Source organism: Tasmannia lanceolata, unplaced genomic scaffold (assembly GCF_043159265.1).
Source record: "Tasmannia lanceolata isolate RefF3 unplaced genomic scaffold, GAP_Taslan_0.1 ptg000006l, whole genome shotgun sequence".
Lineage (NCBI taxonomy): Eukaryota > Viridiplantae > Streptophyta > Magnoliopsida > Canellales > Winteraceae > Tasmannia > Tasmannia lanceolata.
Genome location: NW_027518683.1, coordinates 49,852,956 through 49,871,134, shown reverse-complemented (window position 1 = coordinate 49,871,134; position 18,179 = coordinate 49,852,956). Strand labels below are relative to the sequence as shown.

At 37.9% G+C, this 18,179-nt stretch overlaps 1 protein-coding gene across 3 annotated transcripts; it reads left to right on the top strand.

Annotated features, from left to right (window-relative positions):
• The first annotated feature begins 972 nt into the window (after positions 1-972).
• Positions 973-17,967, top strand: LOC143880467 (enoyl-[acyl-carrier-protein] reductase, mitochondrial-like). Of its 3 annotated transcripts, XM_077383504.1 has the most exons (11): positions 973-1,195; positions 4,662-4,759; positions 6,583-6,714; positions 6,892-7,035; positions 7,147-7,249; positions 11,204-11,303; positions 11,510-11,586; positions 11,683-11,761; positions 17,048-17,166; positions 17,400-17,494; positions 17,879-17,967. In XM_077383504.1, the coding sequence occupies exons 1-10, from the start codon at positions 1,029-1,031 to the stop codon at positions 17,491-17,493; spliced, it is 1,113 nt and encodes a 370-aa protein (XP_077239619.1). In that variant the 5' UTR covers positions 973-1,028; the 3' UTR covers position 17,494; positions 17,879-17,967. The 3 variants fall into 3 exon arrangements, with proteins under 3 accessions (XP_077239619.1, XP_077239618.1, XP_077239620.1); XM_077383503.1 differs by lacking the exon at positions 17,879-17,967 and having other exon boundaries at positions 17,400-17,574; XM_077383505.1 differs by lacking the exons at positions 11,510-11,586; positions 11,683-11,761; positions 17,879-17,967 and having other exon boundaries at positions 17,400-17,574.
• The last annotated feature ends 212 nt before the right edge of the window (positions 17,968-18,179 follow it).

The following is an 18,179-nucleotide window of genomic DNA, read 5'->3' as shown; positions in this document are numbered from 1 at the left end:
TAAGGGTGCCCTTGTGAAAACCTTACTGCAAGGGCACCTCATTGGATACACCTCACCCAACCACATTTATCATTCCTTTAATTTTGCACGTATAAATGCGATTGGGTGATGTGGATCCAATGGGGAACCCTTGTGGCTGAGTTTTTTGTGAGTACACCCTTCAGTTTAGCATTTTAAAAAACCCTTTTGTGCCAAACAGGTGATATATAAAAGTAAAGGAATTCTAAACTGAGGGGCCTCCTTGCATAAAAATAACACCCTTTTTTGGTGGATGCAATGATAAGAAGACTAGCGAACAGTCACTTGTACTATCAAATGTAAAAAGGCAGTTTAGGGAATTTTATGAGCTTTGATATGGTAAAACATGAATAATGTTCTTTTAGGAAGTTAGTAAAAGTGAATTTCTTCACAACATTTTCCAAATGACTACTTTTTTTTTCTTTGGGATAAATGGGAATTTCCAGTTGACACAAAATTAACTCGTAATTGTGAATTTCCAATTTAGCAGAAAATTAACTACTAATTTCTTCATATATTATATTAAAAAATGCTGTGAGAAATTCAAAAAATATTTAAAGTGAAATTGAAGTGGGAATCAAACCCTAACCCTAACCCTTTTACATGAAGCAAGATCCAAAGGCTAGGATCGCAGACTATTGTGGGGCCAATGAGATTGGGTCACACTTTAATGCCCCCTCCATACGATGATCCAAACCGTCCATTTGTTGATCCACAACTTAAATAAGTTATTCCCCAAAAATCATTTACATACCATGATCCTAACCCTCCGATCTATTGAATTTCCAATCCTAACCCTCCGATCTATTGAATTTCCATAATGGTCAGTTCCTCAATGGATCGGAGGGCTAGGATCATCCTATGGAAATGATTTTTGGGGGCACATTCTATTTACGTTTTGCCCCAATTAATGGACGGTTTCGATCATCCTATGGTATCTATATAATTTCTCATTTTGAGAGAAGGGATAATAAAAAATCATTCAAACCCTAATCACTCCTTGGCAGAGAATGGGGTGTGTGAGGTTAACCCTAAAATTATTCCACTCTCCATCTCTCCGCCGCTATAGAACTCCGGGCAATCCAACGGTCAGCATTCGCGCATTCGCCTCTAATCTATCTCCACCGTCCAAAGCCGTCGTCTACGAGCACCACGGTCCACCAGACCAGGTTACCAGGTTCCACTCTTCTCAATTCAATCTAGGGTTTCATCTTTCGTACTCCTAATTTCTACCTATTTCTATATATAAGTTCATATCTTTTAAGATTTGGATTTTAGAGGTAGGCTTTACTTTCTCATCATGCATTCTTCAAAATTGTATGTTTTTTCTGTCATTGCAGAGAAAATAATGCGCTAAAATGTTTATATATCCAAGCATAAAGAAATGTATGCACAGTGAAATCTTTTAAACCATAACACCCAATACCCAAATCAAAGACAAATGTAAAAAATAGAGAAGTAAAACGAAATGGGGTAGGCTCTTATATGTTATTTGTTGTAATTGTGTTTTCCATTGCATTCAGTAAAGGGGTCCATGGAGTTTTCATGGACTTATTACTAGGGTTACGAGTTGTGTCGGGCGGGTCAGGTATTTCTGGTTTGGAAATGCTTCTCCTATGAAGAGATATCTTTGATACAACTAATGGTTTTCACTTTGGAGTTGGGAGGAATGAAGGTGGTTGAAGAAGTGAAAAGTGGAGAGGCGTCGGTCGTCGTCGAGTGCATTGGGTCATTGGGTGAGAGAGGAGTGTTAGGCTTTCGTCTTTTACGTGTTGGCGAAGAAGTGGGAAATTTTTATGTTATGAAGCTCTAGTTGGGTTGGGTTTTCGGGTTTTTTTTTTTTCTTAAAAATCAATCCGAGCCGAGATTGGGTCGGGCTTTTCAATTTGAAATCCGACCCAACTCAAGACTCATAATTTCTGAACTCGACCCTGGGGTATTTTCGGGTATGGTAAAATGGTAAAACGTGACCCAAGTTGCATCCTTCCTTATTTCATAATAGAAAAATCACTCAGTAAGAGAGAAGTGAATCAGAAGAAAAATACTGCAAACATAGATGTAGAGAAGTGAATTGGAAGAAAAATGCTTCGAAAATAGAAGTAGCATAACAATGGAGACACTTAGATGTTCTTCAATGGGGTCATATAGGGTCCGTTCCAGTTAGGATAAGAGGGGATATCTGAGGTGGTTAAGCCTTGAAGTGATTTCCTTTATTCCAATGTTAAGCATAAACTAAGGCTCGTATTCCATTTCCAGTATTCGAGTGACCACATGTCGCAGTGGTAAATGTATGACTTTTCTCAATTGTGCTTATGTCACAAAACATATTATAGGGATAAGATGATCTTTCCGATGAGATTTTTCTGTCAGTCTATGGTAAAGATCACTAAATGAATGATTTTGATCATCGAAATAAGTGGGATCCACTACGTGGTTTATTTCATAGTATTATTTATGACCAAGATAATGTTTTTATCGAAATACCAAAAAAAAATTTTAAAAAAAAGAAAATTTGAGAAAAATCCTAGAAATTGGAAAAAGTGTTGGCTGATTGATAAAACAAGAAGAATCCACTCGCAAGATCAAAGCTAGAAGAATCCAACTTGTTCGATTTTCGACCCATTAGTCTGGTGGGAAGTGTTTACAAGATTTTGGACAAAGTGTTGGTTAATAGGTTTTGTGGCACTTGGAGGAACTATTTCGAAAGCTCAAAGTGTGTTCACTTCATTCATTGCAGACAAATTCTCGATGGAGATTTACTCGCAAATGAATTTATAGATTTTACCATCGGAATGGGAAACGAGGAGTTCTATGTGAAATTTATATTGAAAAAGTGTATGATAGAGTGGAGTGGAGCTACCTACATTTTCTCATGGGAAGAATGGGATTCGAAATTAAGTGGCATGGCTGGATGAGAAGCTGCAAATGGCCGGCGTGGTGCTCAGTTCTGGTTAATAGTTCACCTAAATGGTTCTTCAGGACATCCGGAGGATTATGTCAGAGCGACCCCTATCTCCCTTCCCTATTTACTATCATGGAGGATTATCTTGATAGAATAATGAAAATGGCCAAATCCAGAGGACTGATTGAAGGGTTTAATGTCAGTCAAAATCGGGTGACAATCACACACCTTTAATATGTTAATGATACTCTTCCCTTCAATACCCCTGACATCTACAATTTTGAAAACCTAAAGGCTCTCCTCATATGGTACAAGGATATTACTGGTCTATGGATTAGGTTTTTTAAATCTGAGGTTATGGGAATCCATATAAAATGACTCAGAAGTCACAAAATTTGCTAAGATCTTTGGTTGTAGGTCTAGAACAATCCCTAATTCTTATTTGGGTCTTTTGTTGTGCATTGATAGTTCCTCAAAGAGTTTTTGGGATCCGGTTATCGAGATATTGTCCCTTTGGAAAAAGCCTTTTGTCCTTAGAATTAATCCCTTCTTTTTTGAATGGTAGGGGGTAGAATTACTCTTGTTAAGGCCGTTTTGCTAAATCTTCCCATTTGCTTCACGTCATTATTCCTATACCCCATGTCAGTGATTAATAGGATTGATGAACTCCAACGAAAATTTCTATAAAACGACAAAGGATAACATTAAATATCATTTACTCATTTGAGAAGAGGTATGTAAGTCGGAAAAAAAATTGTGGACTTTGGCATCAAAAGGTTGAGATTGATGAATAAGGCTTTGCTAGGGGAATGAGTGTGGAGGTTTGGAGAAGATAGAGATTGTCTCTGGAGAATGGACATTGAAGCTAAGTATGGATCTATTTTTTGGGGGATAGTCTCCTGTATGATAAGCGTAAAGCCTTTAGTATCTCGGTCTGCCATGATATTAAGAAGGCTAAATCCCTTTTTCAAGTAGGCGTCCACTTTAGACTTGGTAGTGGGGTGAAGATCAGATTTTGGGTGATGAGGGGTGTGGACATAGACCTCTGAAATTGGATTTCTTTATGCTCTTCAATGTGGCTTCCGATCAAAGGATTAGTGTGGTCGATTTTTTTTGCAAGCAGAATGGGGTGATGGATTGGAAATTTAAGTTTCGAAGAAATTTTTTCCGATTTGAAGGTTGACTCATTTGTGTATTTCCTGAAACAATTAATTTGATTTATGTAGAGAGAGCTGGTGTTGATAAGATAATTTGATGATGGTCTTAGATGGGTAAATTTTTCGGTTCATCCCTTATATAACCAGTTGATTCAACATACAAGTCTTTTGCCCTTGTTGAAAACTAAGAGATCTCTAATCTTTCAAAACATGATCAAACACGATATACAGCTAATGGAGAGATAAGATGTAAGAAACACAAACACAAAGTAAGAAGACATAAGATTTACATAGTTCGGTAGTGTGCCTCCGTCCACGGGATAATAGATTTTCACTATTTCGGTTAGAGGTACAAACGTTGTTTTCTTTTCTCTCGGCTAAGAAACGCACACACACCTCACACTCTGTAACCCTAATATGCACTAGATATATAGTCTTGTGGTAGTTAGGTTGTCTACTTTGCTTGCAAAGCCTTTGTCTTTTCATTTTTCATTTGTAGAATTTTAATTGCACATAATAAAGAAAGAAAGAAAGAATAAATCCAACTTTGATTCTTGTAATGTGGGTCTTTGCTTCACTTGCAGGGTGATTGATCTTCCTCCAGTTGAACTTAGAGGAAATGATGTGTGTGTCAAAATGCTTGCAGCTCCAATCAATCCTTCTGATATCAATAGAATTGAAGGTTGTTATGCTTTATATTTTATTTTTTCAAAAGCTGTTTTTTGTTATATGGCCTTCTCCTTTTGTTTATTATTTAGTTAAAAATGGTGAGAGGAAAACTTTTTCCTATGGACAAAGAAGAACAAACTTATTTTATTATATTCTCAAATATCAGTGTGTGTGTGTGTGTGTGTGTGTGTGTGTGTGTGTTACCTAATTCATATATGTTACATTATATATGGCAAGCATATCATTCATTCTTTATTGTTGAAGTCTCTACCAATGGTTTCCTAGCAAATCCCCTTGCCGACAGACAAGCTGGATAGTATTTCTTTTATTTCTAGTCTGATTAATGATTGAGTTCACAACTACCTCCAACTTTGGTTCCTAGATCGCCAGTGTCAATCTTTCTGTACAGCGCAATCTAGCAACCAATCAGACACTAACAATATGATGTAGGTTCATCAAGGGCCTCCCAAACAGTGATTGACGGATTGATTGGCCAAGGAAATTGTTGTGTATGCCAACCACAATTGTACAAAACTAGACCTAGATAATGTTGCAGGTGAAGGACCTTGATGAAGAGGAAAGGATTGCATGTGGAGTGATCTGATTTGCAACGTCCTAGAATTAGAAGCCCATTGCTAAGATCAGTCGGAGGAATAACATTCACAGGTTCAAGTCTTTCCATTGGTGTCACCTTAGAAGCACGAAGTGGGTGTGGAGGTGGAGGCGGGGGCGAGGAAGTGTGAGGGTCTAGAAGAGTCTAAGTTTGGGAGCGACATGGGAGCGTATATGTAATATTTTCTTTATATATCTTTCAAATTCAAGTACATCAAAAAATAATAGTTTGTAACCATTTTCATATGTATCTTTCAAAATTTAAGTACATAATAAAAACTGTAATTTCTAACCATCTTCATTTCCGTGCACTCGTTCCTCGTGCCTTTTGAAGATCCACAAGCCTTCGTGCTTGCTCCAATGAAGTACTTTGAAGAGTTGGAGGGGTTTGATGCAAGAAAGTTGGTGATGGTGGGACTTATGTAGTAATAGAAACAGGCTGGGAGCGGAAGCAGGCTTGGAGCATCATGGGAGAGGTTCCCGTCTTTTGGGGTGGCGCTCCCTGGAAGCTCCTTCCTAAGGAGCGCCGAATCGAGGTTCCGAGGTGGGAGCGGCACCCCGAGGGAAGATTCCTGCTTCTAAGGGTGCCACCTGACTCAGATGATTTAATCCCAGTGATTTCTCATTTCTGAATTCTAGTGCTCAACAATGATTGTTGGCAAACTGCAAAACCTGACTTTTCTCCTATTCAATAAAGCACAAAGCCATGCGGATTGGTATGCGAGAACAAGATAAATCCTTCCATTACTGGTGTAAAATGAAGTGTATTGTGTGCCACTGACGAGCTGATTTTATCTCATTCTCTTTTGGAAAATAGAATCACCTTTCTTTAGAAAAAAGAGCATTATAATACATATTGCTTTCTATTGCATTTAATCTAGCTGAATGGACGGTTTATAGTTCTATGCTATTTGTTACTACTTGAGTACTTGCTAATACTGCAGATTTCAGAGGCATTATATTATTTTTTTTCAAAGGTAACAAATAATTGCTTGGTTGGTTTAATCTAAACTGCATTATGTTTTTTTTCAGAAGCATTATATATTTATATAGGCTTTTCTATTTCATTTAATCTAGCTGTTTGGTTGGTTTATAGTTCCATGTTATTTGTTTACTAATTGCTAATACTGAAGATTTACATAAGCATTAAATAGGCTTCCTTACAGTAGCTAAATTGTCATTTTGGTTACTTGATTTCTGCTTCTTTACATATATGTATCTTAGGTGTATATCCTGTAAGGCCTTCGGTGCCCGCAATTGGAGGATACGAAGGGGTTGGGGAAATACAAGCTTTGGGTTCTGCAGTTAAGGATCTTTCGATCGGTGATTGGGTCATTCCATCCCCTCCATCTTTTGGTATTTCCTAACTATTTAGGCATTTAGGATTGTGAATGTTTTCTTGTAGGTATTCCGGTGACCGGAATGTAGGTTTCCAATGTTTTTATAGTATTTCTGGTACTCAAAAGTCATCTCGTGGCGTTTGTCTTGTTCTACCTGATCTTCTTAGACAATGATGAAGTATACACTGCTTAGGAACATGGCAAACATGTATTGTGAAAGAGGAGAGTGTGTGGCACAAAGTTAATAAGGATGTCCCTATGGAGTATGCTGCTACAGTCACTGTAAATCCTTTGACCGCTTTGCGAATGCTCGAAGACTTTGTTAAGTTGAATCCTGGTAAGTGCCGGCTTATCTAATTTTGTCGTATCAGATTGTCATTTTCTTGCATTTAGCTTTTTATATCCCTTCCCATTTGTTTCCTCTGACTAATGGTTTGGAAATGAGTAGGAGATGCTATTGTGCAAAATGGTGCTACAAGTATTGTAGGGCAGTGTATTATTCAGCTGGCACGAATCCGGGGCATCCGTAGCATAAACATTATCAGAGACAGGTGCAAATTGGCATTCTTTTAAGTTCCAATCCTATAGACTTCATGATAATTCTCTTCCGGCAATTTCGTCAATTTGAATAAATTTGGCAATGGGTTCTCTCTTTTGTTTTGTATGTGGTAGCTTCTTCTAATCCATTACTGAATCTCGATGGCGAATATTGAAATATTAGAAGAAAAATCCCAATTATTATTTTTAGTTAAACTTGTGAGAACTTGAATCTGAAACATCTCAATTATTAATGCCTCTTTCTGTTCATGTTGTTAGAAGGAACATTGCCAAATCCAGTCTAAAAACCCTGATCCTGATCCAATCTAGGGGTGAGTAACCTTTGATCCATCAAATTGTGTTGAGGAAATAATCTGAAATCACAGTGTCACGCAGGGCATCTCATCTGGGAGATTATTCTTGTTTCATAGAGAAATGACCTTCATGCTGTTGTAGTTATAATTCTGGCCCTGAATAAATGAGTTTACATCACTGGCCCGTAGGAAAAACTGCCTCCAAATTTTGGTGGCCTGGGTTCCCATCACAGACATAAAAAATTAAAATTCACTAGATGGGCACATTTAATATTCTATCCCACTCTGGAACAGAAGTCCCCACAGGTACCATTCCCATCTTAGACAATTCATTTGAACTTCAACTTTTAGTTTGACCTCCATGGAAGATCCTAAAATTATGCTCCCTCCATATCCCTCATAATGTCGGAGAAAAGAGTGTTTTACTAGCACTTGGCCAGCTCAATTTCTTTGTATCCCATCTGTAGGAGAAACTTAGACAGTTTAAGCAACCTGACAAGCATCCAACTTTTCATAGGCATGGACTGAGGGTAACGGCCGCCTTGGGAAATTGTGACAAGGTAACATTTCTAGGCTGATTAGAGAAAGTTTTCAAAAAGTGAGTGCTATTATCAAAACAAGATGTTGGGAAGACAGTCGATGACTTTGAATTGTTTTTTTTTTTGAAAGATGACTTTATTGCTGATAATGACTTTGAATTGTTTGACGTGCATGTTTTGGGAAGTTTGAGTTTGAACTTTTTGAGGTGCTGCAGGTGGAGGTTCCACCTGTCTGATCAATAGAGTTTGGACTTTTTGAGGTGTTGCAGGTTCCACATGACTGATCTGTAGGCCTTGCTCTCTTACTGATCTGTATCGTCCATTTTATAGCTCAGATTAATAAAATGGATGGCTCAGATAAATTAAATGGACAGAGATTAACCAATTGCCCAGCAACATGAACTAAAAATTTAAAATTGTGTTCAAAGCTTTTTGTCTTTTCTAGACAGTACTTTTTCCATCTGAGAACTGAACTGTGACTAAGACTATTTAGTTTACTATTCATCTTATTTGTATCTGGCATTGAACCAGCCAAGGAAAAACTCGTCCTTTTTTATCTTCTAGCTTTTTTGTTTTTACTAAACAGTACTATGACTAGCTGACAAGTACTATGACCAAGACCCTTCAGCATACTTTTATTCTAACGGTTGACACCAAGGAAAAACTCAGTTATTTCTATCTTCCACATCAAAAGCACTAATATTTTGACTCTAAAGAAGCTACTGGAAAAGTGGTCGATGTGAAATATCAGAAAATCTTATAAACATGTCGAAACTCATGTCGACACGTGTCCATGGCCGTGTCCGTGTTGACACGCATTTGTGTTAAAAACCCGAAGTGTCCACGAATCATACCATTTAGATAATGATGTTGAAGCACAAAATATGACATAAACATCAGGATGTAGAGTTATAAAATATAGAAGAGTGTATCTAGTTACACAAATACACATCAAAAGTCAAAACTATATAATTAGCATTTAAATAATACCATAGAATTGGAAATTGATAAGGGATAGGCCCTTAATGCATTGTACACTTGTGTTTAACATGTCATATGTTTTAGAAAATGGAATGTCTTGGTTAAATTGATCCAACTAATTGGTTTCTCCAGCTCATAGGCACATGCATAAACCATGTTTCTCAAAGTGCTCATCTTTCCATAGAATGTCATTTTAAGATATATTTGCATGGCTTTCACTTCTTATATTTGTGAATTGCTTTAGTTTTGTAGCATGTATGTGCACGTATATATATGTTGTATAAACTGAACATGCCAAAAAATATTTAGGGTTTTTTGCAAAAACCACTTTCAAAAACTCACCTAGGGGTATATTTTACAAAAGACCACCTGCTGTTAGTTTTTTTACGAAAACTAGCAGCTGCATTTGGCTGGAAAAAATACAAAATACACCAACCATTTTCTGTTTTTCATCTTACCAAAAATGGATTTTAGGTCCCACTATCTTTTAGAAACCTTAACTAAAGAAACTGAGAAGATACTCATTATAAACTTTGGTTGTTTCTTGGTTGGAATTAAGATTTAATCATTTTGTTTTTCAATGTTCCTTTTTGCAGTAGTTGCAACATAAATTTTAAGTTGAAAAATTAATTTAGTAAAAGAAAAAAGAAAAATTCACAAGAACAGTGGAAAAAACTAAAGCAAAACATAAGTACATATTTTATTTTTTATGACTGATATGCTATTGCTAACATCCATCTTAAATCAACATAATGTAAGTACCATCCACATAACACCCCCCAACCCCATGCGGGGACCCCCAATTCCATTGGGGATGATTGACCCAAAGGCATTTTACTAGAAAGGCTAAACTGAAAAAAAAAAATGCATAAACTAAAAGGAACTGACTGGAAGAAACCAAAACAATTGCAACAGTCCAGAATGGACTGGAACTGGTTGATTCCAATGCAAGTGTGTTTAGTTTCCTTACCGAATGCGGTAGAATAAATCGGAGTTGACAACTCTGGTTCCATGCTAGCTTAAATCTGGCATGAGTTTCTCGTTTCAGACCAGATAAGGGAGACTTCTTCCTATCAATCCAATATATCAGATTTACATCTGATTTAGCATTGCTAGGGGACAGCTTTCCAATATAATGAGCATACCCTTTTTAGTTTTTACCTTTTATTGCCCTTCAAAATTATGTAACTTGGATAATTTTAATGGGTGACTACTGGAGGACTTGGTATAAGATTGCCTGGTGTGAGTTAGAAGAATATACGAATTACTGAGTGGACTTCGCCTCTGCCTAACTCTTTAGAATCAAATTCCAATGGCAACTCTAGGGGTAATCCGACCTGGTGAGCATAGGCGATGTGATTAGAGATGACCAGTGCTCCATTATCAAAGCTTTCTCCATCTCTATTGTGGTGGTGGATTCAAATGAAGGAGAAATTAGAGCTTTGCTGGAAGGATTGACGGTTTTCAGTGCCTCAGAATTTCATACCATGGGTGCACCAATTTGGTATCCGAGCCTAGGGTTTGCATTAGCTTCTAACAAATGGCTCATTTGGCAAATATTTTATCGCAGATAAGAGACATCTGTAGACGGATTACAATATCCTTTTGTCATATCTCCAGGTCGGCCACTGGAATAGTCTGTGGATTGGCTAGAGAGGGGCTGGATGGGGAATTATTATGGGTGGGAGATAACATTCTTGAGATGTAGCTTGTGTTCTTTGCTTGTCCTTTTTTTTCTTTCTTTGTCTTGTTCTGGGATCAACTTGTCCCCTCCTTTTCTTTATTTAATAACATTGCTTGTTATCTCTCAGAAAAAAGTAAGGAAAACCCTGCAAAACATGATATTCTCTATCTCTCTCAATATATTAAGACACATGCAGAAATGAAAACAAAACATATAAACATTCATATTTCAATACTAAAACAGATGAAGGTTACGGATTTCGCCTTGATTGCTATGCATACAAGTGTGACTACCAACCGTAGTGTGCGCGTGTGCGTGCGTGCTATGCAGAAATGAGCATTTACTAGTGTTAGTTTCTTTGTTATGTAACCTACAGCTTTCCCAGCAAAAGGATTAGTTGTCTTTTTGCAAGGACTGACATTTTGCTGACCATTTCCTGAGTTTTTGTAGGGTCGGGTCAGAAGACGTTAAACAAAAACTCAAGAAACTTGGTGCAGATGAGGTGTTTACTGAAAGTCAGCTGGAAGTGAAGAATGTTAAGGGTCTGCTGGTACCAATATCTTTTAACTTCCCTAATAAATAATTATTACTTTTAAAGAGAGGATTGTTTTCTGCTTGATTTCCATGTGGAAATTATATGTCGTTTCTTCAGTTGCTCTTTCAGGTTTTGTTTGTTCTGGTTGGTTTATTTAGCAAGTATATATTTATTTACCTACTTATTTATTTGACATTTTTGAATTCAACGAACATGCTTAGGGTGATCTACCCGAACCTGCACTAGGATTCAACTGTGTCGGGGGCAATCCTGCTTCTTTAGTCCTAAAGTTTTTAAGGTGGAGCATTCTTGCTGAAATCTTAAAGAAAAAAACGAGCATTAATTCCTCATGCAAGTTTTCTCTTTTTGACCTACTTAAATCTTTCCTCTCCAGCCAGGGAGGGTCTATGGTAACTTACGGTGGTATGTCAAAGAAACCTATCACAGCATCTACTTCATCTTTCATATTTAAGGTAAGGTCTAAAAATGCTTCTTTTTTCCTTTTTCACTTTTTAAATTGTTGTTCACATTAGCATCATTCATGGCATCTCCATGTCATTCATTGTTGCATGGATTCGGATTCGCGTGTTGGGATCCGACACGGATTCGAGGTGTCGGGATCGGCAAACCCCCAAAAGAAGGATTCGGATTCGGTAATTTTTAAATAAAATAAAATTTCCAAAATTTAAAATTTATATATATATATATATATGAGAGAGAGAGAACATTTCCTACACACTTGTGTAGGTAAGTTACCTACACACTAGCTTAAAATACATACGGGGCCCACATTGTTTGGGTGATCCAAACCATTCATTTGAATGGTCCTCACATTGATAGGGTGTCCACAAAAAATCAGATCCATAGGATCATCCCAACCATTCAAACTATGGAGGCAAAAAATGGACTAATTTGTGAAGGTTTATACACGTCCATTTTACCTCCACAAATCGTAGGGTTGGGATGATCCTATGGATCTGATTTTTTGTGGACACCCTATCTCTGTGAGGACCATTCAAATGAATTGTTTGGATCACCCAAACAATGTGGGCCCCCTATGTATAGGTAACTTACCTACACAAATGTGTAGGAAATGTTTTCTCTCTCTCTCTCTCTCTCTCTCTCTCTCTCTCTATATATATATATATATATATATATATATATATATATATATATATATATGCTCACAATCATTTTCCTCTATATAAGCTATATGAGCTTCAAGCTCACAATCATTTTCCTCTCTCTCTCTCTCTCTCTCTCTCTCTCTCTCTCTCTCTCTCTCTCTCTATATATATATATATATATATATATATATATAGAGAGAGAGAGAGAGAGGAAAAGTGTTGCTACTCGGTCTTGTAGCTAAGCTTATCTACTCGGTCTTGTAGCTAAGCTTATCTACTTGGTTGGGTTAAATGCAGTGGGGGCCCACATTGTTTGGGTGATCCAAACCATTCATTTGAAAGCCCCTTACCTAGATAGGGTCTCCACAAAAAATCAGACCCATAGGATCATCCTAACCCATCCAACAGTGGAGGGAAAAATGGGCAGTTTGTGTCCATTTTTTTTTCCATTTTTACCTCCACTATTGGATGGGTTAGGAACTTAGGATGATCCTATGGGTCTGATTTTTTTGTGGACACCCTATCTAGGTAAGGGGCTTTCAAATGAATGGTTTGGATCACCCAAATAATGTGGGCCCCCACTGTATTTAACCCGACCGAGTAGATAAGCTTAGCTACAAGACCGAGTAGCAACACTTTTCCGTATATATATATATATATATATATATATATATATATATATATATATATATATATAGGGGAAAGTGATTGTGAGCGGCCCCTCATATGAGGTGACCGCTAAAAACATGGTGGGCCCACACTTTTGGGGTGATCCAAACCGGTCATTTGATAGGCCCTGACGTAGATAGGGGGTGCTCAAAAAATCAGCTCCGTAGGATCATCCCAACCCTACTGTGGAGGTGAAAGAGGGGAAAATGGACGGGTAAGTGGGCAAATTTATGGCCGCCCATTTTCCCCTCTTTCACGTCCACAGTTCGAAGGGTTAGGATGATCATATGGAGCTGATTTTTTGGGCACCCCCTATCTTGGTCAGGGTCTATCAAATGAGTGGTTCGGATCACCCAAAAAATGTGGGCCCACCATGTTTTTAGCGGTCACTTCATATAAGCTTATATGAGGGGCCGCTCACAATCACTTTCCCCATATATATCTATATCTATATAGTAGAAGAGAAAATAAGAGAATTTTTTGTAGAATTACACATCACTCTTTTTGACTTTTTTTAACAAAGGCACCCATTCAACACACATATTTTCAATCCTACCCCTTCCTTTATGCTTTTTAACAAAGGCACCCATTAAAGCCAAATAATTTCAATCCTACCCCCCTCCTTTATGCTTTTTTAATAAAAAATCTATAGGGTGATCTTAACCATCCGATTTAAGTGGAACAACATATTATGGAAACCTCTATAGATTGGAGGGCTAGGATTAGGGGTGTAAACGAGCCGAGCTTGGCCAGGCTCAGCTCGGGCTCGGGCTCGAACCAGGCTCGCGAGCCTTACCGAGCTCGGGTTATATTAAGTTCACACCCCTCATCTTCCCTGGACAGCCCTATCTAGTGTAATTTGAATACTTTTTTTACACTATGGGGGGTGGTCCAAGTAACAAATGGGGTTCCAAAAATGAAGTGACATATTTTACCTCCCCTTTCACTCCCTGGATAACCCTTTTAGTGTATAACTGTATATATAATATATATATTTAAATATATTAAATTCTTAACGAGCCGAGCCGAGCCTGGCCTAAATCGGGCTCGGCTCGTTAAGCTTAACGAGCCTGGCAAGCCGGCTCGGCTCGGCTCGTTAAGGATTCGAGCCGAGCTCAAGCGAGCTTCCGAGCCCGAGCCAAAATTGACACCCTTAGCTAGGATCAGCCTATGGAAATGATTTTTGGGGCACAACCTATTTATGTTGTGTTCCATCACATGGACGGTTTGGATCAACCCGTGATGTGGTCCGTACAGTTCTTTGTCTGTCCGTGCATCGCACGGGATTTTTTACTAGTATATATATATATATATATATATATATATATATATATATATATATATGAGGAAACTGTTGGTGCGCTTAAGCTCACCAAGCTTATGGTGTGCTTAAGCGCCCAATCACATGGGTCCCACATTTTCTGTGGTGATCCAAACCATTCATTTGCAAGGTCCTTACATAGATGGGGGGTGTACCAAAAATCAGCTCCATAGAATCATCCTAAGCCATCCTTTTGGAGAATCATCCTAACCCATCCACAAATCTGCCCAGTTTTGTCCTCCACAAATGGAGGGGTTAGGATGATCCTATGGAGCTGATTTTTGGTACACCCCCTATCTACGATAGAACCTTACAAATGAATGGTTTGGATCACCACAGAAAATGTGGGACCCATGTGATTGGGCGCTTAAGTGAAGCTACACATACGTGTAGCTAACTTAGCTACACCGACAGCTTAAAATACAGTGGGCCCACATTATTTGGGTGATCCAAACCATTCATTTGATAGGACCTCACATTGATAGGGTGTGCCCAAAAATCAGCTCCATTGGATGATCTCATCCCTTCAAACTGTGGAGGCAAAAATGGACAGATTTGTAAAGGTTTTTACACGTCCATTTTTGCCTCCACAAATCGTAGGGTTGGGATGATCCTATGGAGCTGATTTTTTGGGCACACCCTATCTATGTGAGGGCCCATCAAATGAATAGTTTGCATCACTCAAACAATGTGGGGCCCACTGTATTTTAAGCCGTCGGTGTAGCTAAGTTAGCTACACGTATGTGTAGCTACACTTTTCTCATATATATATATATATATATATATATATGTGTGTGTGTGTGTGTGTGTGTGTGTGTGTGTGTGTGTGTGAAAATTTTGAGGGTAGAGGGTTGTGGCGAGTTTTGTATTAAGAGAGTTGGAGGAGGAAGGGGGTTGATGTTCGAAGGTCGAGGCGCTAGGGTTTTATTAAAAGAGTATGGGTTGTTCTTTCATATAAATAAAGTTAAGAAGAAAATATGTTTAAAGCGAAAATACACAAGATTCACATTTCAAAAGAGACAACGATGAATCGGATTCGCCCGGAAAAAAGGGATTACTACGGGACACGGCTACGACAAGAATCTGGGTGTGTCCCACGTGAATCCATGTCCGATTAGGATGCGGAGACGTGTCGACACGGATTCGGCATAGGAGGGCAGAGAATCCATGCAACATAGATGTCATTGTAGCATCATGGATGTGTAATGCCCGGGTATCAAAACTTTCAGTCTTTCTTGAAGTTACATGCGACTAGTGAAATCATTTTTCCATTCTTCAAATGTAGTAAATATTGTATCAGTGTGCATTTTTAGTTTTTTCTTTTCTTGTTTCAGTGATAATGGAATGGGAATTTTATTAAGAAATCAAAAGGTACAATAAGAGAGAGGGAGTGAAATGAACCCAAGAAAAAAAGTCAGTGTGCTAAGTGGGTAAGGTTTACCCAATTCAATGTTCTGCCACCTGATACCTTCCCTAGCTAGAGAATCTGTCATACCATTAGCATTCCTCATAATAAGGTTAAATGAATGCCATAATTCCTGCTTGAATTGTATTTTGTAACTTGCCGTTAAAAAAATTCCGATTATGCAACTAAGGGCTGAAATTTTGGGCAAATTAACATGTTATAGAAATGCTATTACCACCATCCATCCATTGGTTTCCCCCTATAGCTACCCTGGTACGATACGAAAGCTCACTTGACCAAAGGTTTATTTTTCATGCTATTTTCTTAGACAAGATCTGTGGAGCAATATTAGGGAGACTTGAGATCTTTGTAAGTGGTGTGCGAGGTGATTGTATATTGCATATTTCATAGTTGAAATATGCCTCTAACCTCATTCCTTTGCTTAAGAGGTTTGAACCACTTTATTATATGATGAACTCATCAATAAAGGCTCTCTCACTCCCGCTTTGTATTCTTCTTTCCATTTGGGAAGAGCCAAACGTTTGGCCACCATACATGATATTTACTCCTTTTAGTTCTTAAACAAGATCTATCGAATAAAGTTATGAGATTCTAGAATTTTCTATGGGCATTTGTGGTATTGAATTGGGCCTCTAAATCCCCTCTCCTTGAGATGTATGCATCTGCTTTGTATATTAATAATATCTTATGTCTTAAGTGGTCCAAGGCTCCAAACTACGCACATGGTGTAATCACCAAATTCGATCAATTTTGTAAGCTTGGTAGATTTACGGTTTGTTGGAGTGAGACATGTCTATACACCTAGTGCCCCTGATGATCGTGTTCTCTATCAAACTACTGCCGTTTTCTTTCCCTTGTTTGGTGTCATGATTCTTCTTCGAGAAAGAAAAGCTTTTTCTTCTTCTATATCTCAACGGTTCAAAAATGATACTCTTAGTGCTGCTCGCTGACTACAAAAGAATCCTAATTAGCTGTCTTCTCCATTGTAGATTTGGAGAAAATTTTAGAGTGCCTTAACCCCTTAAAGAGTAGTTTTATGTCAAAGGCTCTGTTTGCTTTAGTCTGAGGTTTAAGTCATAATCCAAGGGCATCCACACTCTAGAAGGGATAACTTAGAAAACATTAACCATGTGCATTTATAATCAGTAAAATCTTTTCATGCCTGTCCCACTACACACAACTTTCTGTGACTCCATTTTTACTAATTCTATTGTAGGATCTTTCCTTGCGGGGGTTCTGGCTGCAGAAGTGGATGAGTTCTGAGAGAGCAAAAGAGTGCAGACTGATGATCGATTACCTCATGGGCCTAATTCGTGATGGGAAGTTGAAATATGAGTATGTTTTCTTTAATATTACTGTTTAGTATGTAACTTATGTTCCAAGTTTATGAACAGATTCTTAATGTGGTTTGCGACTATATTCCTTTTTACCTACCTAACTTTAGCTAATTACTTTAGTTCTACTTTCAGTGCTATTCATCTAATCGATGAGTGTCTTCAATTGATAGTTGTTTTTTAACGTCAATGATTGTAGAATGTCAATGGATAATTTCGAGCACATTTATGCAGGTTGGAGCTGGTTCCCTTCCAAGATTTCAATGTGGCTCTGGATAAGGCACTAGGGAAACTAGGAAGCCACCCCAAACAGGTTCTTAAGTTTTAATGTATGTATCATTTGAAAGAGCTTCTAAAATATGCATTAACCAAACTTCCATGCAGTTTATAATTATATTTTTCATCTAAATCCTTTTTTCAAACAAGTGATCGAGTTCTATCGGTAATTATTTTACGATAGAACTCGATCACTTGTTTATGCAATGTGTAAATTTTTTATGGCCTAATCTTGATTGCGGAGATCAGGTCCATGAATATTCCTGCTGACCTTGATCCCACCCTCATCGACGATTTTAGACCTTTGATCGAGCGTGATGAAAAAAGACGTCCTCAAGATGATTTTAAGCCATTAGTTTCTTCTTCTTCTTTTTTAATGATAAGCCATTAATTTCTTAATGCCTTAATCTTGAGAATGAGACCTCCATTTACACTAGGTTGCCCTGTGACGGCTCATTGGATAGTCACCAAGCGCTGCTAGAGTACAATGGATTATATGGTCATTTTTCCTTCTCAATTGTCAACTTTTTAGGAAGGTAATAACCTTTGACAGCTTTTAAAAAAATAAAAGACAACAAGAGTTAGTGCAATTATACAAACATGGTTGTGCTGATATCATTTCTAATTTATCATACTGAGCTATGTTATAAATTGGGCGATGATGAATTAGCATCCCTGTAAAGGAGGTTATGCGGCAGACTGTTTTTTAACATCAATTCACGTTAAAGGGGTGCGAAT